The sequence below is a fragment of the Malaya genurostris genome, chromosome 3, assembly GCF_030247185.1.
Source record: "Malaya genurostris strain Urasoe2022 chromosome 3, Malgen_1.1, whole genome shotgun sequence".
In the NCBI taxonomy this organism is placed as follows: Eukaryota; Metazoa; Arthropoda; class Insecta; order Diptera; family Culicidae; genus Malaya; species Malaya genurostris.
The window spans coordinates 274,395,935-274,420,102 of NC_080572.1; the positions used below are offsets into that span (position 1 = coordinate 274,395,935).

The 24,168-nt window shown below is 38.0% G+C and overlaps 2 protein-coding genes across 5 annotated transcripts in view; one reads left to right on the forward strand and one right to left on the reverse strand.

Moving 5' to 3' along the window:
* The window catches only part of LOC131439395 (uncharacterized), a 106,568-nt gene that overhangs the window by 17,513 nt on the left and 64,887 nt on the right, over nucleotides 1-24,168 (reverse strand). The window lies entirely within an intron of this gene.
* LOC131439396 (major surface-labeled trophozoite antigen 417-like) lies at nucleotides 188-22,995 on the forward strand. Its single transcript, XM_058610345.1, has 9 exons — nucleotides 188-428; nucleotides 505-752; nucleotides 11,268-11,493; nucleotides 11,564-11,797; nucleotides 11,857-12,107; nucleotides 12,216-12,429; nucleotides 12,517-12,655; nucleotides 21,461-22,062; nucleotides 22,373-22,995. Exons 1-9 carry the CDS (start codon nucleotides 248-250, stop codon nucleotides 22,888-22,890), a joined length of 2,613 nt encoding a protein of 870 aa, XP_058466328.1. The 5' UTR covers nucleotides 188-247; the 3' UTR covers nucleotides 22,891-22,995.

Below are 24,168 nucleotides of genomic sequence, written 5' to 3' on the forward strand. Positions count from 1 at the left end.
GGAGAGTGCGAAAGACAACAAAGATATGTCAGTTGTTTCTGATAACGCAATAGCTACTTGTGTTGTGTCGCTTTTCCGCAGAAAACTTATCTTAAACAAATTCGTTGCAATTGATAATGGTTGTGGTATGGTTTTTGAAGTGGCCTCTACTGGAACTGCTGCAAACATATAAAAGAGGCTGAATCGCAGTAGCCTGCGTCAGTAACGTTGGTGATACGTGAAAATCTGTGATACGAACGGGTTCGCAATGATTCGTAACGGTTTTTTACTAGTGATCTCAGCAGGCATCTGCTGTCTTAACACAGTGCAAGCTCTTTACTGCTACAATTGTGTCGACAATCAGTGTATAGATGGTGCCACAATAGCAAACGTAATCCAGTGCAGTACCACAGCATCGAATGATCAGTGTTACACGAAATATAGTGGATGTAAGAAGCATCGAAAAACGGTTTTCAAAAGACTTGTGCGATTTATCGTGGAAAACGTTTATATTTTTCTCCTCAGATAAAATCGTTCAGAGAGGATGTATGTCTGCAATGACACCCACAGATCAGAGTTCATGTAGCGCATCTGCAGATTGTGAACTCTGCTCCGGTGACAGATGCAATCAATACAGCAGAGCGACTCACACGTGTATCAAGTGTTCATCTGCAAACGATGAAAACTGCTTTAATCCTTCGGCTAGTATGCAAGCCGAGCGATGTGGCGCCCCCAGTACGGATGTGTCTCAAGTGCAGTGCTATACAAGAGTGGTGAGTGGTTAAAAAATAAGAATTTCCGGTGATATGATTTTACGTGTTTAATTATACGTATTTACGCACTATATCGAAACAAATATTTGGTAACGATTACTCGAGTTCAGAGTCTTTTGTTCAGAACTTTGTCAATGATGAACCGTGGATTACACTTTCGCTTAAAAATTAATGAATTCATTTTGCCTTTCGCATAATGAAAGGTACAGGATTTTAACGTTATTAATTTTGAAATTAATTTTGACTTCTAATATTATAACCAAACTAAAAGTTTCAATCGTGCCTGGTTCGATAAATTTCACCTTTAATTTATATATGATTTCGTCTAATGCTGCTGTCTGCACTTCTTCAGATTCATTTAGTGGCGAATGATCGAATAGTTGTTTCTTGATGCCTTTCAACGATTTTAGAATGCTTTTCTCGACAAAAGTTATTGACACATTTCCGCGAAACTGAATTACCGGTAGCGAATGTCAATGAAAAATGGAACCAAAAAAAGGAGTGTTCTTTCGATAATTTGCATATCGGAAATAGTGATTTGCAACCATTTTTTCATTTTTCCAATAGTAAAAATAAATATCAGCAAACAAGAGTAATATCGGAGTACAAGAAAATCGATTTCAAAGTGATTACTACCACTCGTTCTAGTTTGAACTACGGATAAACACGAAAAATCTTCAGAAATATGTGAAATTGGGTAAACAGAAACCAGTATAGTGTTGATTTCTCGAGTACTGATTATAGTGATCGAGTACCGTGTAATTTGGATACTTTATTTGTTATTTCCGGGCATTTGAAAAATGGTGTTGAACCAAGTGTAGTACTTCATTCAGAATAAACGTTTAATAAATTAGGATGAACATTACCACCTCAGAGTAAAAACTTTTTCTTCAACTTCTACTATGATTTTTATAAGAAATCGCTGAATAGGTGAAGTAAATAATAATTTTTCTATCGATTTGACAGCTCTTGCTGAAAGTATCATCTCGAAACAAGCACTGCTATAGGAGATACATTAATTCCAGAAATACCTTTATTGAACACCTCAACATTTTGATTCATCAAATTTCCCACTACGTCGATAGAATGGGAGGATGCTGAAACGAGTGAAGCCGCTGATGGTATTTCTTCTAAATCATATCTCGATGTAGCTAGCGGTATTTCTTCTACATTACTTCCCGATGTTGCTGGCGAAGCTGTCGATTAATCTGGCATCTCGTTGTCATCGGGAGCCAGTTGCTGTGCACTTTCAACATACACAGACCGATATGAATACAGGGTCCGGCACTCGAAGTGTAACCAATTAAAAAGGCCATAAATTCAGTTTGGAAAATTACTTTTACTTAATTCAAAGTACAAAATGTGTAAAAATAATACAAAATTCAGAATCAATTCACTTTTGCTCGATATGACCACCTTTTGCCTTGACTATGGCCTTGAGACGGTCAAAAAACGAATCGCAAGCTGCCCGAATGTGACTTGCAGGTATTTTGGCCCACTCGCGGACAATAACTTTTTTCAGCGCCTCGAGACTGGTGTATCTTTTAGTTCGGACTTTGCTCTCCAAAATGGCCTAATCCATTGGATTCGCATCTGGTGAATTCGAGAGCCATTGTGTGGACGTGATGAAGTTCGGAACGTTGTTTTTCAGCCATTCTTGGTTCACTCGAGCTTTGTGAGACGGTGCCGAGTCCTGCTAAAACGTCCATGGTCTGCCACCGAAATGTTTGTCTGCCCACGGCTTCAAAGCAACCTCCAAAATACTTTCCCGATAATATGTCGCATTTACCTTGACGCCAGGCTCGAAGGTCTGAAGTTGGTTACAGTTCGAGTGCCGGACCCTGTAGAATCGACACAAGTCGCTAGTATGCATTGTAGTATTCACAACCATAGTATCTGTTACCTTTGCACAAATGTCTTTAATCTCAACGAGGCTAGTAGATTAAATAAGTTACTTTCGAAGTCTAAGGACTTTAATGTCAGTTTCTTAAGAACTTCAGATGGTGAACACTTGTCTGATGAAGGTGATGTACTTCACTATCTTTTTAACACTCACTTTCCAGGATGTATGGAGCCATCATCGACAGCTCTTCCCGAGACTTTTTCAGGTAGTTACGATTCTTGGGCCCTTGCTCGAAGCGTTGTGACGATTGAATCGGTCAAATGGGCAGTTGAGATTTTTGCTCCGTACAAGTCTCCTGGAAAGGATGGAGTTTTCCCAGTGTTACTGCAGAAAGGGTATGAACATTTCAAACATGTTTTGAAGAAAATACTTACTTTTAGTCTTGCGACTGGATATATTCCTAGAGCCTGGCAGGAAATAATTGTCAAATTTATTCCCAAAGGCGGTCGCGACACTTATGAGGAAGAGAAGAGTTTTAGGCCTATCAGTCTTAGCTCATTTCTTCTTAAAACAGTGGAACGCATAGTCGATCACTATATCAGGAATGTTAGTTTGGGCGTGCATCCGCTACATGGAATGCAACATGCTTACCAGCGTGGAAAGTCCACTACAACCCTGTTACATGATGTTGTGTACAACATTGAAAAAGCTTTCTCACAAAAGCAATCTTGCTTGGGAGTTTTCCTAGATATTGAAGGTGCCTTTGATAACGTGTCTCTCAATTCAATTCTGGAAGCAGCCCGTGGTCATGGCATACCTTCAAATTGGATACACGCAATGCTTAGCAATCGACTTCTTTGTTCATCGCTTCGGCAAGCAGAGATTAGAAAGCTGAGTGTCTGTGGGTGTCCTCAAGGTGGTGTACTATCCCCACTTTTATGGAACCTAGTCGCTGATGGTTTGTTAAGGAATAGTTTGTTGTTATATTGCTGACCGGTATAAGCATTAACACTTTCTTTAATTTAATGCAACAAGCCCTGCGATCTGTTGAGCAATGGTGTTGTCAGGTTGGATTATTTGTAAATCCGGGCAAAACATCAATAGTGTTTTTCACTCATCGTAGGATAACCACAGGAGCTCATCTGTTACAGTTCTTCGGTTCAGAGGTCACTGTGATTGATCAAGTTAAATACGTCGGAGTTATTCTTGATTCAAAACTGAATTGATCTGCTCACATTGACTTCAGGATTAAAAGAGCTTGCATGGCTTCCGGAAAATGCAGACGAGCTTTTGGAAAATCATGGGGACTCAAACCCAGATGTATTCATTGGATTTACACAACTATTGTTAGACCAATTTTTGCATATGGTTGTCTTGTCTTGGGAGAAAGGAGAAGTCGCGACAGTTCAGTCAAAGCTAAATCATCTCCAAAGGATGGTCCTAATGGCGATGAAAGGAGCATTCACGACAACTCCTACTGCTGCTCTAGAGGCGCTACTGTGCATTAAACCACTACATGTGTTCCTAAAACAAGAAGCATTATCTTGTGCATACCGTCTTAAGGTTACAGGGCTTTGGAACAGTAACCCATTAGATTATGCTACCAGCCACACTCGCTTGTGGTTTCAAATGGTTACGTGGGATGAGTATTTACTCGCTCCTAGTGACCTAACTCTCACATGCAGTTTTCCTTTCAAAACATTCAATGTGAGCTATCCTCTTCGTGAGGAATGGTTGTCTGGTTGTCTGGAACGACAACTTGATGAACACATAGTTTGTTATACGGACGGTTCTCTGTTGAATGGTCGTGCTGGTGCTGGTGTCTACTGTCGTGAAATGAGGCTGGAGCAGTCTCATTCACTTGGTAGATACTGTACTGTACTGTGAAATTTAAGCAGAGGATCTGTGGTAAACGAATTTATTTTTGTTCCGACAGTCAGGCAGCCTTAAAAGCACTCAGTTCGAATGACTCACGGTCGAATCTAGTGATCGCATGTCGAACTCAAATTGAAGACCTTAGCATTTCAAATGCTGTTTACTTCTTATGGGTACCCGGCCATTCTGGTATTACTGGAAATGAATGGGCTGATGAGTTGGCTAGAGCTGGTGCAACGAATGATTTCGTTGGTCCTGAACCAGCTTTACCACTTTCAACTAGTTGGATAAAGCACAAGATTCGTTCTTGGGCTGCATCCAAACATGCCAACTACTGGCGCAGCTTGCAAACTTGCGCTCAGACAAAAGCATTTCTACCAGATTTAAATCTGAAAATGTCAAAGTGTCTACTGCATTTTTCCAAGCACCATTTCAGTATTCTGGTCAAAGCTCTGACTGGACATTGAAAACTCAATTATCACATGGCTACTATTCAACGTGCTGAGTATTATTCGTGCGATTTGTGTGAATGCGATTATGGTACTTCATATCATCTGATATGTAACTGTCCCGCATTGACGCAACTACGTATCCGGGTTTTTGGCTCTCCATACATGGTTGAGTCTGTGTATGCGGAGCTAAAATTAAAGGATATTCTCTCGTTTTTCACCCAATGTGGTAAGGAGCTATAGTCAGAAGGGTTTATCGTTCTTCCTGGAGTTAATGAATCCTTTCTGTATTCAACCTTAAATAGGGTTTAGCAGATTGTTTGGCATCCTTTATGGGGTACCGAATTTACTTCTGCTCGTACATACTGCGAATCGTTCTGCATTCTTTCGGGAGTGCAGAATGGTGTCGCTTCCACCATTGTTCAGCATCCCTTAGGGATGCAGAATTTACTTCTGCTTTTTTGTGTTTTTGTGTCGTCAATTTTTCCCATCCTCCTAGCCCAAACCTTACCATTTCCTTTCAATCCTTCCCTCTTATATATCGGGAAAATGATGCTAAAAACAAATTGATGGTAAGGCACAAATCTCCAAATATCAAGGGGAACGTCCAATTTGAGCCAATTTGTTCTGATTCCTGATCTGTTACTTTACGACGCTTAGACGGTCAAGGTTTTCCGTTATCACGAAAAGGTCTACAACAATGATATTTTCTCATCATTAAATCATATTGAATGCTATAGTTTTTTATAGTAGTTTTCACACTGAAATTTTGTATTTCAAAAATGCGCTTTTTTACTTTAGTGCAGATAATCTTTTGTACCATAGGTTAACTTTTATACCAGAGAAAAACAAAAAGACTGCGGTAACCTAATTTTTGATACCTGAACCGGTTACCTAAAAGTAGGTTTTTTTTCAATGGCCCTTATTACCGTTCTCACTTCCACTTTCACATTCACTTCACTTACATGTCACTTCACTTAATTTCACATATTACACGTATCACGCATAGTGAAATGATCACTGTGGTGGAAAAAACAAAATTTTTCAACAAAATTTTGGTGGCGTGTTGTTCATAATGACATCAAGTTCATCCAAGTAATTACTTTTGTCTCTGAAGCGACTTCCGTAATAAGGACGTACATTCACTTCACTTGATATCCACCGTGTAGTGACACCGGTAATATGGGCCAACATCTTTTTGAACAAGTGATTTTTATGAACCAGTGATTTTTCATCGATTTTGTTTTCAAAATACCTCGAAAACAACTCTCGCATCGTCTTGATGTCAGATGGAGAATCCTGACTAATTTATAGAAAAGGTGTATTCTCATGAAATATCCATTTACTCGATTTTGTTTCTCATAAATCTTGGAAATGACTGCCTTTAGAAAGTAGCTTTCTATGGCCTTTTTCATTGAGCATAGCTTAAATAATAGTATTTCATTGCTTCATTTATTTCTATCAAAACATCGTTTTTCAAAAATCGTTAAGTTTTTTTTGGGAAACTTTTTAAACATTCATTAGTTCGCTTGTAATTTGACGTTTTTTGTTGTATGAAGAAAGAAAAATCGTGCGGTGGAGTAACTGAGAATTTCGAAAAATAAACTTTTTTTTTGATTTCAGGAAAAATTGGAATTTTTCTGTTTGTATTTTCTTTTGGAAATATCAATTGATTACCTAAATTACCTTATCAGTTCGCTTTCGCATCTCATCCAAGTCAGTCGATAAAACAAAACCGCTTACATTCGGGACGGAAGAAACCAAGTACAGTATTGTGTAGTGAATGAACAGTAGAACGATCTCGTAATGAGTGAACCAAACGAACAAAAGCTACCGCCACTACGAAAGAGCACAATTATTGTTGACTTTAGGCAGTGCAAAATTCGACCTTTGATACGAGAAGTTGAAGCAAACTTAAGAACCAAATGCATCTTGACATTAAACGTGTGCATTTACTTCAATGCAATAAGACAAATAATGTTGTTTACATCCAGTTTTATAAAGAGTTGGATGAAATTCAAATCGCAAAAGACAATAACAATGTGCACTATGTGGAGCACGAAAACATTAAGTACACCATTCCAGTATATATGGAAGATAGTGCTATAGAAGTGCGTGTGCATGATCTTCCGTTAAGCGTCACCGATTCATATATTCGCAAAACTATGTCCCAATACGGAGAGATTCTCTCTATCGATAAAGGAAAGTGAAAGAACTTTTCCCCAGTATTCTAAATAGCGTACGTTTGTTACGCATGCGCTTAAAAAGGCCTATACCTTCTTATGTGACTTTCGGTCAGGATACAAGAATCCTGTGCAAATCACCTGTTACCTATGACAATCAGATGGCCACATGCCAATATTGTTCACTACGGTAAGCCATGTGATAAACTGGACAAGGAGATCACTACATCAAAGGACAACGGTGCTTCCTTCACACCAACTCCAAGCAACCCCAGTACACCTGTGACAGCCACCAACAACAATGAAGCATCCTCTTCAACGAATAGATCAAAGTACATCAGCTGCAGTTAACAACTTACCCACCAACCAACCAGCAACTGCAACCAATGTACAACAAGGCGCATCTACAGCAACTCTCAACGAGCCCAAGACTACGATCCACAAGGGAAACGAAAAGAAAACGGAAATCACGCACAACACCGACGATGAAGCAATGGATGATGAGATAAGCCACGGACAAAGTGACCCTCGATCCTCGTTAGATGGAAATGGAAGCTCATCTCCCCCTAGAAAAAGGGTGACAACGAGATCCAATAGCAAAAAAAAACGAAATGTAAGCCAATCGGCCACGTAAAGCTTGTACGCGAAATGTTCTGATTAAAAATTTTTAGTGAAAAAAAAATTCTTCTTAGACGACTCTACGCATCCTAATTAGCTGAAAACACTCACCGAATATGATTTGTTCCTGGACATATATTTTACAACCCAAAAAATTCTGGAGCTAGAAAATTTTTGTTTTGACGAAAAAATCGACACTTTCGCACTCACCGACTACTGAGGTTCAATTGAGTGGACAGCAGTGGTGGCAAAGCATCGGTTCCGAACACGCAAAACGTGTTCATTCTGAACCAAAAAGCGACAGTAATCTCACACTGTGGAATATTCAATCATACATTGCTGAGAATGTTCCTGTTGGAATGGAGAAACAATTATGTGTTTACTACAACTCGAGATATTCACGATTAAGTTCTACCTAGAGCGCCTACAACCAGAGTGACGACAGCTGTTCGTTTGGAATGACAGCTTTGTTCCAATCGAGCAAACGACCTGTCAAATAAGATGTAAAGCAATTGTGCAATTTCTATGCAATCACTGCTAAAACCGATTTGTTTACCGAGGCCCACAAGCCCGAGTGACATGTACCATTTGATTCAGATCGGCGAATTTAGCAAATGCCAGATCGGTGAATTTAGCAAATGTATGTGTGTGTGTGATAAACAATGTCACTTAATTTTCGCAATTACAGGGCGATGAGTGTCCAAGCTTTCAAACCGTCATAAAAAATGATGATACAAAGCCGGTACGCACCGATACGTGCTGGCACGGAAGAAGAAAACACAACACGCCCTTACTAACGATGCACACACTGAAGCTGATTACTTACTTGACCGCTTTTCACAAACTTAGGTTCAAATCAAAGGCCTTATGGTTCTATAAAACACGCCCTAATCCACCTAGTGGTGTAATGATGCCTTTCTCATATTACTCATAACATTAAAAATATTACTGTGGAATTCGCAAAAACAACTGTTCATTGAATAGAAAAAGGAAAGTTTGTTTGGACTTAATCTAACAAACTCTACAAATCCTGTTTACTCTGTAGTTCAGGAACCGGAAGTAGTAGTAGTGGTGCCCGTTGAAATGTTTTGATACACTCAAACGGGCTTTTCGCCACTCATGTCTTTTAGACTGTAATGTCCGATGATAATAAATAAATAAATAAATAAATAAATGAATAAATAAATAAATAAATAAATAAATAAATAAATAAATAAATAAATAAATAAATAAATAAATAAATAAATAAATAAAAAAATAAATAAATAAATAAATATATACTAATAAATAGCCGATTCTCGATCATAACGTGTCTCATGCGAATCGAACGGCGTACAAAACAAATCCATAAACAGTCCAGCCACTGGTGTACAGAACAAATCATTCAACATTCCCGAGACTGATCCAGAGATGACGTTCGTAATGTCAAACTAACCTCGGGTTTTGAAAATACCAACTTTCAGACGACATGTGTCAAATTTTCCAATCAATCGCACCACAATCACTAAACCTACCGACATATAAGTGACGTCGCATATTCTTTTATGAAAAAATGGAAATAACGAATTCCGTGTATTGATAAAACATTACTTTTTAAACAAAAAAACAGCACATGCCAAGCAATGGTTTGAGAAGTGTTAACCGCACTCGAAATCATCAAAAACAAAACAAAGATTTGCGGTATTCTGATTCCTTGCCTTGACGTGAAACTCGAGGTATAATTAACATCGACTATTCGGAAAGGAAAGTACCATCAAAAGTGATTATTACATTGAGTTATTGATGCATTTGTAGCGTGAAATCTAAAAAAGGGAAAGAAGAAATAACACCTTTAACCAAGGCAATGCACCATGCCACAAGTCAATGAAAACAATGGCTAACAAACAATCGAACGAATTGGGCTCCGATCACCCACCATATTCTCAATAACCTATCTCCTAGCGACTACTTGTTCGTTGCTGATCTCAAAACGATATTCCAAGGAAAAATCTTTGGTTTAAATGAGAGAGTCATCGCTGCAACTGAAGCCTATTTTGAGGCCATGGTCATGGAGATGTGGATGTTCAAAACCTGACCACTGTTTGTACGGCTTTATTTTCTGTATTTAGAATTTTCACCCCGGTATAGAAAACAAAGACTTGATTATATATAAGCAAGCGGAAATCTTTTAGTAACTTAATCTTCATCTTCTACCAGAGGAGTCAAGCTTCAGCATTTCATCGATGCAAATCACACGAGTCTCTGGTATATAAGTGCCGATAAAGGAGAAAGGTAAAGGTTACTTCTTACTTGCGACTGCATTCTCGTACACAGAAGAGTTCTAACGTCGCATCTCACCTTGCTGTTGTATATCTTCACATCATTAGTCTACTAGCTGAGTACTAGCATTCTATAATTTTGATTTTATTTTTTTGTACGAGTTAAATTAAAAATATTCTTATTTTTTCCATAAATACGTTTATTTCATAGGCAATATACATAAGTTTTCCTTCGCCGTGGCATCCACAATACATAGTACTTTAAATCTAATACATTTCGAATATCATATTAGTATGTTGTTATTCATTAGTTAATCTAAACACTGTTTTTATCAAGCGATTTGCTATTATAAATTACATGAAATAAAATACATTTATTTTGTACATGGTTTTATAACTATTTCAGGTTTGTTTAAAAAATATTCTTATTGTTATAAATAATATTTACATTACCATTGTTTTTTGCTCGAAATTTCAGGTGGTTATTTACCCACCATTGGAAATTTCGGGTGGGTAGTACTACCCACCGTACCCAACTCTTTCACCGGCCCTGGTCGTTGTTAGTAGACGGAATATCAAATTAATTCCGGCTATTTACGATTCCGGAAGCACCGAAAATAGTGTTGAAATATTCCAACATGAAACTCAGGGTAAGCCTTAAAGAGGGTGAAGGGGAAAAAATTCTCTTTAACTACGATAAAAACTGTTCCAATTTGTGAGTCATATTTATTGCTGGTCATACGAACCAACTTCGGCTATGCCTGTCCTCGAAATTGGATTTCCGAAGTATTGGAAAAAGTGGTCAAAAAATGCTTTCCTTCTAGATGGCCAAATCGATTTCCACAAACTAATAAATTCCAAGAAAAAGGTCTCATCATGGATTCGTTGGGGATAATACTATCGATTCCTGAGCTGTAGGGTGTTTCGATTCGTAGATTCTGCTAGGTTACGTTCGAACAAACTTTTCTGTTGTTAAACAGTTGAGTAATATGAGAAAGGCAACATTACAGCACTAGGTGGATTTTTCTGAGTTTCTATCACCCATCACTGTGTGTCGTTCAAAGTACGAGACCAAAATCATGGGAAATCTTTTCAACTTGACTAAAAACTAATAGAGTTTGTGGGTCACTTCGAATATACTGGTTCCGACTTCCATAGTCTCAGGACATACGCAGATCGTCCCGGGTATATTTGAGAATGGAAGTAGTATAGTAGATTTTATACGTTTTTATACTAAAATCAAAAGAAATAAAATTTGAAATATATATTTTTTTCATTTCATCCACTAGATCGGCACTGTCACCGAGCGGGGCTGCATCCAATCGCAAAACGATATCGACGGTTGCGACCGATATCAATGTGCAACTTGTTTCGGATCAGGTTGCAACGGTGGCGAATATCCTGCTGGTCGACAAAAATGCATCAAATGCAGTGGAACAGCATGTGCTACTGCAACTTTCAAAAATTATTGTGCTCTGCCCGGTGACAACTGCGCTATGATAAAGAATGGTGATGGTAAATTTATTGAAGTTCAAACCTCCAAGCTCATTCGATTCAGAACTAAAATTTGTATCATTTCAATCAGGCACCATATCGAAAAACTGTGAGAGTTCTCTGTCGGATACGGAAAAATCGTACTGCCAGGCGAATCCAGCCAAATGTTTCTACTGCGGTAATAATGGATGCAACGAGTGTACGATCGATATCCAAGCAAACCCCAAGTGCTACACCTGCGAAGGAACCAACTGTCTACGGTCGACGTTGGAACTCGAAACCTGCCACAACGTTGACGATTCATGTTTCACCATATTCGACGGATGTACGTTTCCTTTGAGGTTACCGATCAATCAATCGATAAATATTCTCCTTTTGCAATAGACAATCCCGTGCGCCGTGGTTGCAAGTCAGCCCTCACCATTCAGCAGAAGGCTGCCTGCGAAGATGCCGACGATGTCAGCTGTGATCTTTGCACGACTAATGCTTGTAATCTGCTTGGACGCAAGGATCACAACTGCGAGTACTGTTCATCGACAGTAAGTGACATATGTGTGGCCAATCCAAATAATCCGATACGCTGTGCGGCACCGATCACCGAAGTCACAGCCGAAGGCCAGTGCTACACGAGAATCGTAAGTGCTAATGCTAAGCCGATTAGAATTCATCACACATGCGGTTTGAGGCAAACTTTAAAACCAGTTCTAGCAAACTGTATAACTGTGTTCTGATCTTCCCAACAGATAGGAAGCGTCACGGAACGAGGCTGCCTCGGTTCGTCGGTGGATGCCATGGAATGCAAATCGGCGGACAACTGTCAAATGTGTGCTATCCAGAATGGAAGTCCGTGCAACAAAGTTGTGTTTCCCACGGGACGCAGAAAATGTATGGTCGGCTCTACAGCCGATCAATACTGTCCGGATCCGAACGATAGCTGTGTCCAGATGATGCAAAACAGTTGAGTAGAAAAAATAAACTCGATCCAACCACGAGGTAGGAATCATCCATTTCTCCTGTTCTTTTTTTTTTTGATTGCATTTTCAGCTGTTCGAAGTAAAAAGTGCAAATCGTCCATGAGTGAGGAGGAGGTGGCCTTCTGTCAGACAAACAGCAACAAGTGTCACTTCTGCACGAGCGACAACTGCAATGCCCAGGATAAGACGTTTGACTATATCGAGTGTTTGTAAGTATACCCGACTTGAACTAACACTGTTGTACGAACACAAGTTTCAACATTTCAAAAATCCATACATCAAATCCCGAAATAATGCAGAACGATTCGCAATATTTATGTGCAAAATTAATTTAAGGTTATGCCAAACAAACTGCTGACACCTTTTAAGGTCAATACAGCAAGGCTTGTGCTTTTTTACATAAGAGCAGTTAAAACACGAAAAACCTTTTTCAATACACCTAGTGGTGTAATGATACCTTTCTCATATTACTTATATTTTTAAAAATATCACTAGAAGATTCTGTCCAGAATTTTTTGTTCAATCTATATATATAAAAATGGATGTAAGTTTGTATGTTTGTAACGCCATAACTTCGACACTACTGAACGGATTGCCACCAAACTTGGCACAGGCACTTCCTGAATTTCAGAGATGGTTTAAGGAGTATTATTATAGGGGAGGGAGCGTAGCAAGTGTAATTAACAGGAGCACGTCGATAAAAAATTCATATAACTTGACGAGAATCGATACGTTTTGAAGACCATAGAACATTTTGCATACATTAGATATGACTTAACGGGGGGTGGGTGTAGCAAGTGGCTTTAAAAGGGGGGTGTACTGTTTGAAACCGCACAATTCCGAAACTATTGAACGGATTGCCACCAAACTTGGCACTTGCTCTTCTGAGAAGGTCATAAGGGTATTTTAATGGGGGAGGGAGCGTAGTAAGTGTCCTTAACAGGGGGGTCATGTAAAAACTTGTCTAATTTGACGAGAATCGATACTTTTTTTAGACCATAGAAACAGTTTGCATATATTAGATATAATTATATTTGGGGGATGTATGTAGCAAGTGCCTTTAAAAAAAAGGGGGGGGGGGTGTAATATTTGTAATGTAATAACTCCGGAACTAATTAACGGATTGCTATCAAACTTGGTACAGATACTTATTGGTCTTAAGAGATGGTCATAAGGGTATTTTTGTGGGAGAGAGAGCGTAGCAAGTGTCCTTAACAGGGGGGTCATGAAAAAATGCGTCTATTTTGACGTGAATCGATACTTTTTGAAAACCATAGAAACATTTTGCATTCCGTAGGTATGATTATGTGGGGGTTGGATGTACCTTTAAAAAGGGGGGTGTAATGTTTTTAACGGCATAACTTTAAAACTACTGAACGTATTGCAATCAAACTTGGCATAGGTACTTCGTGCTCTTCAGAAATGATCATTAGGACATTCTCAGGGGAGAGAGTATGTAGCAAGCGTTCTTAATTTGAGGAGGCCATGTCGAAATTTATCTTATTTAAAGAGAATTGATACTTTTTAAAATCATACATACATATTGAAAAAATCAAATATGGTTTTAAGGATATTTATGGGGGGGGTGGATATAGTGAGTGCCTCTAAAAAAGGAAGTTTAATGTGAAGTTTATAGAATTTTCCATAAAACGATACTTCTTGCTGAGTACGGATATTATTTGCGCTTCAGATGATCCTCAGAGCATTTTTAAGAAGAGAGTGGGAGCGGGTGGATAAAGTAAGGGTCTCATCCAAGGGAGGAGCAAAGTTCAAATTGTTAATATAATCGAACGTAAATCAAAAAAAAACTCAAACTCACCACACCTAACTAGGTTGGATATTTTAAGGTGGGGAGAGTGTGGGGGGAGGCAAAGTTCCATAACAACTCAGTAAATTATCGCCAAACTTGGCACAGGTACTGTTTTACTATTCAGAGGTGGTCACGACAAGCTTAGATATTCATGACAACATTTTCTTATTCATCGTCAAACAAGATAGGGACTAGGAGAAGGGGATCTTGAAAATCAATTGAACAAAGCGCGCTGCGAACGGATCAAAGCCGATAGTGTTTTCTTCTTCTTTAGTACCAGCACGTACCGACGCGTACAAGTTTTACATCGTCATTTTGAATGACGATTTGAATGTTCTGGCACTCATCGCCCTATAATTTCGGAACCGGAAGTTGGATCTGGATGAAATTGTTCAGTATATTTTAAGACAATGAGAGTTATAGAGTAGTTTTATATATTCACTAACAAGATCTGCCAACTAGATGAATTTGGCCGGAAGTTTTATAAAAATGAATTAAATCATTTGAATCTAAGTTAGTGAAAATCGGTTCAGCCTTCTCTGAGAAACGTGTGTGACTTTTTTTTCCTTTTTTTTGTGCATATCACCCTGTAAATCTGGAACCGGAAGTCGGATCGGGGTAAAATTTAATAGCTGTCTATGGGACCATAAGACCTTTAATTTGAATTTGAGTTTGAGAAAATCGGTTCAGCCAACTCTGAGAAATCGAGTGACATTATTGGTCACTTACACACACACACACACACACACACACACACACACACACACACACACACACACACACACACACACACACACACACACACACACACACACACACACACACACACACACACACACACACACACACACACATACACGCACACACTAACATTTTGTAATCTTTTTCAACTGAGTCGGATGGTATTTGACGCTCGACCCTCAGGGCCTCGGTTTTAAAGTCGATGTTCACAGCGATTGCATAGCCTTTCAATATGAGAAAGGCAAAATCAATGATAAAATGTTCAAAGCCCACTATTCTGCATAAAATAAATTCGCTTTTTCTGCTTTTCCACCAACTTTGTTTTAAATCTAACATTTTTATTCGATTTCTATTTTTTTGCCTTTCTCATATAGAAAGGTTATGCAATCACTGTGAAAACCGACTTTTGAACCGAGGCCCGGGAGGCCGAGTGTCATATACACTTCGACTCAGTTCATCGAGTACGCAAAATGTCTGTGTGTATGTGTATGTGCGTATGTGTGTATGTAACGTTTTTTGCACTAACTTTTCTCGGAGATGGTTGGACGGATTTCCACAAACTTGGATTCAAATGAAAGGTCTTGTGGTCCTATTCAAAATTCTTGAGTTTTGTTTGGATTTGACTTCCATTTTCGGAGTTTTACCCCATAGCTGCAAAATATCAAAATATGTGTACTATTTTTTCTCAGAGATGGTGTGACCGGTTTTCACAAACTTAGATTCAAATGCACGGTCTCGTAGTACTTCACAAAACTTTCGAATTTCATTTGTTTCCGACTTCCGGTTCCGGAATTGTAAGGTAAAGTTTGTAAAAATTTTTATACCATCACTTAGAGATGTGAAACAAAAAACGAAAAATAAAATTCTAAACTAATCCTAAAACTACTCCATTCGATAGTAATTATCAATAGACGGCCAAACAAACTGATTTCGGCTATCCTGGTTCTCAGTTTCCGAATCCGGAGGCACAGGAAATAGTGGTCATATTTTTTCAAATGGATCTCACTTACTTTTCTCAGTGATGGTTTGACCAATTTTCACAAATTCAGAAGTTAATGGAAGGTCCTGTGGTCTTGTACGGAATTCCAGAATTTCATCCGGATCCGAGATCTGGTTCCGGAATTATAGGGTAAAGTGTGCTAAAAATTTTATGCCTTCATGCGGGTGAAACAGAAAACGGTAAAAAAAATTCTAAATCAGCCTAAAAACTACTCCAATTGGTAGTCATTATCAGTAAACGGTCAACTAAACCGATTCCGGTTAATCTTTCAAGAATCGAAGAGTTCTATTTTGAAGAATACCGCTGTATTATACACGGAACCATCCGCGATCCCATTTCAACCAGAATATTAGTTGATTTTCTGAATTCGATTGGTTAAAATTTGGTACAACTAATCGATTGTAGTTTTAACTAAACTGTCATTTTTGTTTTTCGATTAGCAGAAACGATGGTTGAAACAACTAATTAAACTGTTTGAAAAAAAATGCTGTCAATTAGTGAGGACACATACCTTTCAATTTCAACAAATATTTTAGTTGAAATAACTTATGTTGTTATTGAAACAAAATTCTGTTAGTTGAAAAATAAATCGGTTTTATTTGTTTTAGATATTGCAAATAGTTGAATCAATTCGAACAATGTTATTGATTTGCGAAAATTTTAGTCAATTTATATGAGCTTGGGTGCATCAACCGCTGGGAATTGGAATTTTGCGACGGCAATTCAAACGCGCCATTCAATCGCAGCGTGTTCTGTGTGTTTGAAACCCTTCGCTCCTGTTACTTTCATACATTAAATTCATGTCAAAAAGCGTTTTATTGCTAATGCATGAACATCATCATCGGTATCAAACAGCTGGAGGTAAAACAGTCTGCTGGAAGTAAATCAATGATCCAATTTGAAGCATAAAATTTCTGCGCATACCTGAAAGATTACGAGATGATCATTCATTAACATTTTCTAATTTGTCACCAAATCTTTATCATCTTAAACAAGGTTAACTTTGTCACAACACCGCTATTAGATAAACACTTGTTATCATAAATTTCTCAAATCGAATGAACACAATTTCACCAAACGCTTTAACCATCGATGTTGTTTTCATTGACATTTTGAAGCGACACGAACAGATTTCAACTAAAAAAGTTGTTGATTTTGCATTGCAATTATTGTTTTGCTTTCAACTGTCTCCGGCATTTGACAGCATTCAAAACAACATATTTTTCAACTTCTTGAATATATGCAAATCGAAAACCATATTGGTTGAATCAAAAATAAATTAATTAAAACAACTATCGCAAAAATCAAAAACTGCGATATCGCAATTTTATGATCGAAGGGTTCTCCGTGTATATGATAGTTTGTTTGATATGAAAAAGGCATCATTACACCACTAGGTGGATGAAAAAAGGTTTTTACATAAGAATCAATCTTGAAAAATATTGGATTCTTTTTGTAACCAGGCAGATGAAACGCAAAAGAAGCGCACAAGCAGCATTTGAATTTTGAGTTCGATTCTTTCACAGTCTTTTCAATGCCTACTGTGGTAATTTATTTTCTCTTCTTTACATAATTCTCTAGTTTACTGCGACTTTCACAATTTTCAAGATAGAGCAAACTAACGTTCTGACGGCTGGAAGTAGACTGACCACACCAACACGCTTAGAAAAAGTTACCCCAAAATATGTGAGATCCTACTCATCTGTAGAAAAAGTGGAACAACGCTAATATAGAGTAACTCCTTAGTTACTCAAATTTGAATTCTTCCACTGGAAACAATGTTTGGGTAAAATCCACTCATCCGCACGACTGACAACGTTTAAAGATTCGTATCGTTTCAACGAGAAACGCTAAATTATCAATCAGTTCCCAACGGAAAACATTAGATGAGATAAAAAAGAATGAAAGTTTACCTCAGAAATAGGGCTCGAACTTTCGAACCTGAACCTGTATTTTCGTGAAATTGTTCTTCCAATTGTACTAAGGTTGAACTGAAACGATCAAGATTTTTTTCAGTATTTTTTTCAATAATTCGACAGGTTTTGTGAAAATCACTAGTACAACACTTTTCTGTAAGATTTGTCATTTTCCGACAATAACTATTTGAAAAGTTTTTTTTTAAAGTTTGACCTTTTCAATAAAACAGTCTAGAAAAATTTGGGGAAAACAAAGTAAGCGAAGTGGCTTTTTGTGACGAAGTCTACATGCTAAGAAAGTTTCACGCTCTTTGAACAGAACTCATGGTTTGAAATTTGAGTAAAATTTGCTCAGGCCATGATTCCTCTCGCATTTATTCATACGTTAGAGTAAGCGTTGAGTTTTCAAAATAATTCTTGCAGTTGAGTGAAAAAAAATACTTCTTGCAGCTCAGTTCGTTTCCATTCTCGGAATATTCTCATAGAATTTAAGAATGCAAAAAATACGTCGTTTTTCATTGCCGTTTCTAGATCCGATTTTTGAAACCATGAACCATCAATCATAAAGGTTTTCAATAGAAATTTCGTGGTTTCAATTATGCTAAATGAGAAGTCCATCAAAAGGATATCAAAATCGTTCAATTTTGACTCCAAACCGGTCAAAAGGTTTTGAATCACTTTTTGTGCTTCCCATTTAAACGAAAGAAGAATGACTTTGTGTATTAACGAAGATTAACGAAGAATTTCTTCGTTTTAAAAAAAACATTTGTTTTTATTCTCAATTTGGCAATTTGGCATACAATTCAATCAAACTCCAAAAAACGAAATGGCTGCAGATAAAAAAGCCACCGAGTGGTAAAACATCAAATCCATTTTCTATTGCTATTGTAGCAAAGTCCCAAGAAGCTTGAAAAGACGACAACCACAACGGAACCCACCGTTAAAATTTTATCTGTTGAAAAACAGTGATAAAATAGAAAAATACACTTCGAGAGCAGTCTAATAAAAATCATAATTTACATTTCACTACTTCTTTTTACAAAAAATACCACAATGTACAGAGATTTTGCAAGATGTTTTTATGAACACTTATGCTGGAAGGCATGAAAACAAAATTTATTCTGAATATTATTAGTTTGGCTTGAACAAAACTTATGTTTGATAAAAAAAATGTTGACTTTAAAAGACAAATTGAAATATAGAGTTATTGTTTTCAAGTAGTTCTTCTGAAATAAAAAATGACGTACATTTTTGACATTTTTCCTATTCCCTTTTCGCATTAAATCAAACTGTTAATGTTTGAATAACATAGCATTTTATGTGAAGTTTACGTTTCAATGAGGAATCAGATTCTACAATTCTAGACCCATAAGTCTTCACTAATGATTGTTCACTTAGATAAAACAATACGGGAATAATAATAAGGTATAGTAACCAACCAAAGATAAACTCAAGATTATAATATTTCATACGAAGCATTGAAAGCTGATGGGTCAGTTGGGTCGTAAACCAGTAGGCTCAGTCGTAATGTGATTTGATTGAGCCTTCGTTAAGGGGCGGGTAGGATCTAACACTTTTGAAAATTGGGGGACGAGTATAGCGAGATGGGTTAGTCGATGTCTTCCACGCAGCCCACCTGGGTTCGATCCCCAACCCCGCACATAAGGCCAGAAAGCTTTTCTGGCCGAAGAGGCGAATGACCTTAAGGTTGAAACCTCTATAATTAAAACAAAAAGAAAAAACTTTAGAAAAATCATTTCTTTGTATTTTCTTCTAGTAAAACATTTCAAGAATATTATGTGAAATTTTCAACCCTATCGGAACAAAACAAAGATATGGGCCATTATCTTTTCTTATCTCATACTGCGAAGAAGAAAGAGCTCAGCGCACAGGTGCAAGATTCCTGCCTTGATTGACTTAAAAAGTTGACAAAACATTCTTGAAATGTTTCATTGTAACAAAATACAAAAGTAAAAAATATGATGTTTTGAAAATGTTAGACCCTACGGGCTCCCTCGGGTAATAAATTGTTTCCTTCGGTTTTATAGACAAAATACTTTAAACGCGTTTTTCTCCAAAACAGGTTTTGAAAGTCCGTGTCTATCTTCAAAAACTACTGTTCCAAATTTTTTCAAATTGTGCACACTCTTTCAACATGTAAAAAACCAGACACCAACGTTTTCCTTTTCGTTGGTTGTTGCTTTGAGCAGCTACAAAATGGAGGTTTTTTCGTGAAAAATCGTAGTTTGGACCAACCACCAAAAATTAAAAAAAAAATCAACAGAAACGTTGGGGTCTGTTTTTTTTCATCATTTAGACCAGGGGTTCCCAAAGTGGTCGATATCCTTTTTGCGGGGGTCGACGTAAACGAAAACTGACTATGGGGGTCGACGAGGTCTAAAAATCGAGCCCCTATTGTTTAATATAGCTTGGTATTTGAAATATTTACGCTAAAAAAGTTGTGTTTATTTGACCATACGCAGAAATCGGTAAGTATTTTACATCAATATTAAAAAAGCAAGAAATTGAATTTTCAAATGAGTTTGTTGATGGGGGTCTGAGGCCTAAGTTATTTTAGTAAAGGAGTCCATGACCCAATATAGGTTGGGAACCCCTGATTCAGACCCTATCCCTCACTTAATGAGCGTCGACTAGCACTGGCATAATGCTATGGAAACAATACAAGTTAGAATGGAAGCAAACATATTTACATGCGGCACATAATGATTTCTTGTTTCAATTGACTTCAATGCTTCGTGGGATGAGGCAATGACAAACTAAATAAATTCTGATTGCTTTTTACTGTCGTATTTAAGGAATCACTGGATATGCAGCAAAATTGCTCAATATCGTTCATACTGTAACTTGACATTTTTTTCAAACATAAACAAGCATTGTCATAGTTACGACGTATGTAGCGATCAGACGCTTATTGTTTTACTTCAAAAGACTGAAACTGACAGTGAACCGAGCTCATCGAGGGGTCCTATTCAAATGATACATGAGAAATCGCAGACCACTCTATGTTGAGTTTATCTTTAATCCATCATCTGATATTACAACGAATTTATACGAATTTACTTCTGTTCATCAATCGGGCGCTCGTTCGGAATCATTCAATACATTGAATCTGCTTTTGGGTAAACCGGGCAAAACAAATAAACCATGAAAGATGTGATTTCTTGCAGGAGGTATTACTCTTTTGACGGATGGTCATACAACTTACCATCTGCGGTCATTGTTAAAAACACGAGATCCGTCTCTGACATTACCTCTCGTTTTTTTTTTTTTTTTTTTGTTTCAATTATAGAGGTTTTAACCTTAAGGTCATTCACCTCTTCGGGCCAGAAAAGCTTTCTGACCCTATGTGCGGGGTTGGGAATCGAACCCAGGTGGGCTGCGTGATAGGCATCGACTTACCCATCACGCTATACCCGTCCCCTTAACCTCTCGTTTAATGCTTTAGCACAGAAGAAGTTTAAAGTCATTTCAAAATCCATATTGCGTCTTCATTCCGTGATCTAATTCAACGTTTCAATCTTTTCAGATCCTGCTCGTCCGATTCCGACCCCAGCTGTACGTCTGATCCCGGAGCAATTTCCACCATCCAACAGTGTCAAACTTGTGTTGCGGTCTATTCAAAGAGTACGACCATTCTGCGGCGTAGTTGTTTCACATCGTTGACCCCGGCAGAACAGCAACAGTGTCAAGCCGGTACGGATCTTCTGTGCAGTAGCTGTACTACGAATCGTTGCAATCGGGAAATCCATCCGACCGGACGTCTGGCCTGTTACAGCTGCCAAGGAGACTCATGTTTTTCACACGATTCCATCAAGCTCGAGTACTGTCCAATCTATCAGCAAGATGACAGCTGCTTCGTTCAATTGGGTGACAGTGGTCAGCTGGTTCGGTTGGGTTGCAAAAGTTCGCTCAGTTCGGCGGAAGTCGCTTCGTGTTCAGCAGGTTCCGCAGTTTGCAAAACCTGCGCGACCTCTGGCTGTAACGAACCTGCCCGACACCTTCTCAGTAGCAGTTGCATTCAGTGTACCAGTGCAAACGATCCCGATTGCATTGATAAAGCTTCCAAGTACGATGCTGAACCGTGCAACGACCCATTGAATACAGTGTGCTACACCCGGCTAATTTTAGGTAAGTTGATTAATCGAGGTTACGTATGCGGTTTGGATTCTGCCTTCCAGGATTTTTTTTTCAAAAATCTTCCTTAACAAAAACAAATTCAAATATACCAATCTGTTTGTAAACAATAACTGACACCTGAAGCAAAATTTTGTAAAACTAGGTTAAGTGATATGAGCGGTAAGGTAGTATTAGTGAGAGTCTCCAAATTTTCCGATGCAAACTGTATTAAATGAATTAGTAGAAATGTTCATAATTGCATTGGCAGAGCCTCTGAGTACTCCTCGGTTACTGATCAATCACTTTTCCCGGTTACTTCCAGGTAGTTCGGTCGAACGAGGCTGTGTCAATGATTTGGATTCACCGTCCAAGGATCAATGCGCTAAAGGCTATCAATGCAATCTTTGTGGGTCGCCCACCGGAAAATGCAACTCGCTGCTGTATCCAGGAAATTGGCTGAGTTGTTATCAGTGCGAATCCTCACAGAACGACACTAGCTGCAAAAACGCACAAGCCGGAACACCTAGCGTTTGTCCAATGTATCATAAGGACAACAAGTGCTACACGATCGTACAGGCGAATGGACAAACGACTCGAAAGTGTTCCACGCAGGCCCGAGACGTGCAGTGCGCCGGTTCCGCTCAGTGTGAGGTATGCCTCTTCAATGGCTGTAACAATCGTGTGTCAACGTCCATCACCAGTACGAACGAAACCGGAACGACGGCAGCACCGGCCACTACAACTCAGAAACCTGGCTCAGCCGATAGAGTCGTGGGTGTAGGTTTTGCCACCATTCTGCTACTTGTGATTACATTTGCGTTACGTCTTCCGAGCGTCTGATGCTGACGGAGGTTCCGTGTATTTGTGTGGATGTGTGAGTGTGCGCGAGTGTGACAGTACATTTCTATCAATGTAGTAAAATATATTAAAGTGATGGATTCAAAACTCTACGTGTTCAAGAAATTTCATCCGAAATTTGGACGATCCATACAAGGGTACATCATCAAGTTAGCCTTGAAATACGCTGTTTCCCCTCCCGAGTAAAGTCAAACATCAAAACGAGAACAAATCGAAATCAAATTATGATAACAATATCAGATTGGAATCTCTATTTGATTTCGGTTCCCAAATTTCTCCATTGATCTTTACTATATGTTTTCATTTCGCCAACGATATGACTGGAGACATAAATTTCTGGAACAGCACTGTCTGGTTACTACGAAATAGTCGCTATGCACAGTAATACAAACAAACAAACAAATTCTCCGACTCAAGCTGATCAGAAACAAAATTAATAACTTTAAAGCAGAAAAAGTAATATTTTTATTTATTTTTTTCTTCAGTCTAAAGGATTTTAATTTTTGTTTCTTGGTATAAAAATGTACTATACTAACATGGTATCATCTGATATTTTAACATCACAGTAAATGCTTCCAGATATTCACTCCTATTCTGTATTTCGATCTGACTCGGTGACTGCAATAAAACTAGCGCCATCTATGAGTTAGACTCGGAACTTTTCTGTCCATGTGTTTTTTTTATTTATTTTTTTTTATTTTTTTAAATAACCATTTATTGGAATATGAGAGTTAAAATTAAATTATTAAGATTTAAATTGGGTGTTCAGACACAAGTGGTGACTTTTCAGCCCTATTATACATATGATTTGGTTGATACCATGCGGACATCATTTGCTTCCGCAATTATGAGATTTTTGTGTAGGGAAAATTCTAAACCTACTTGTATTGTGTAATGGGGAAAAGGAACTTATATACTAACTTACTAACTAATACAGAGAGTGAATCGATTCAATTGAAGATTGCATCGATTTTTTTCTGAATTTTTTTTTATAAATTAACAATTTGTTTTTTAGACAGAGGTTAGAATTTCTGTTTAAAAGAGGATATAAACATTTAATATATTTATTACACTTTGTCTGGATTCCTTCAATGTGATCCTTGAAAGTGAGTTTTTTGTCATACGTTAAACCTAAGTATTTAGCTTGATCAGACCATGTCAATTCCAAGCCATTTAATTTGAGAATTTGATTATTGTTTGGTTCAAGAAAAGAAGCTCTTGGCTTGTGAGCAAAGGTAATTATTTGCGTTTTTGCTGCAT

What these genes read in the sequence shown, in the direction of transcription:
- LOC131439396 (XM_058610345.1), top strand. Translation starts at nt 248, where the DNA reads ATGATTCGTAACGGTTTTTTACTAGTGATCTCAGCAGGCATCTGCTGT. An exon ending in TATGATAAAGAATGGTGATG is followed by an intron (nt 11,494 to 11,563) that starts GTAAATTTATTG and finishes CATTTCAATCAG; the next exon opens with GCACCATATCGAAAAACTGT. An exon ending in GCCAGTGCTACACGAGAATC is followed by an intron (nt 12,108 to 12,215) that starts GTAAGTGCTAAT and finishes TCTTCCCAACAG; the next exon opens with ATAGGAAGCGTCACGGAACG.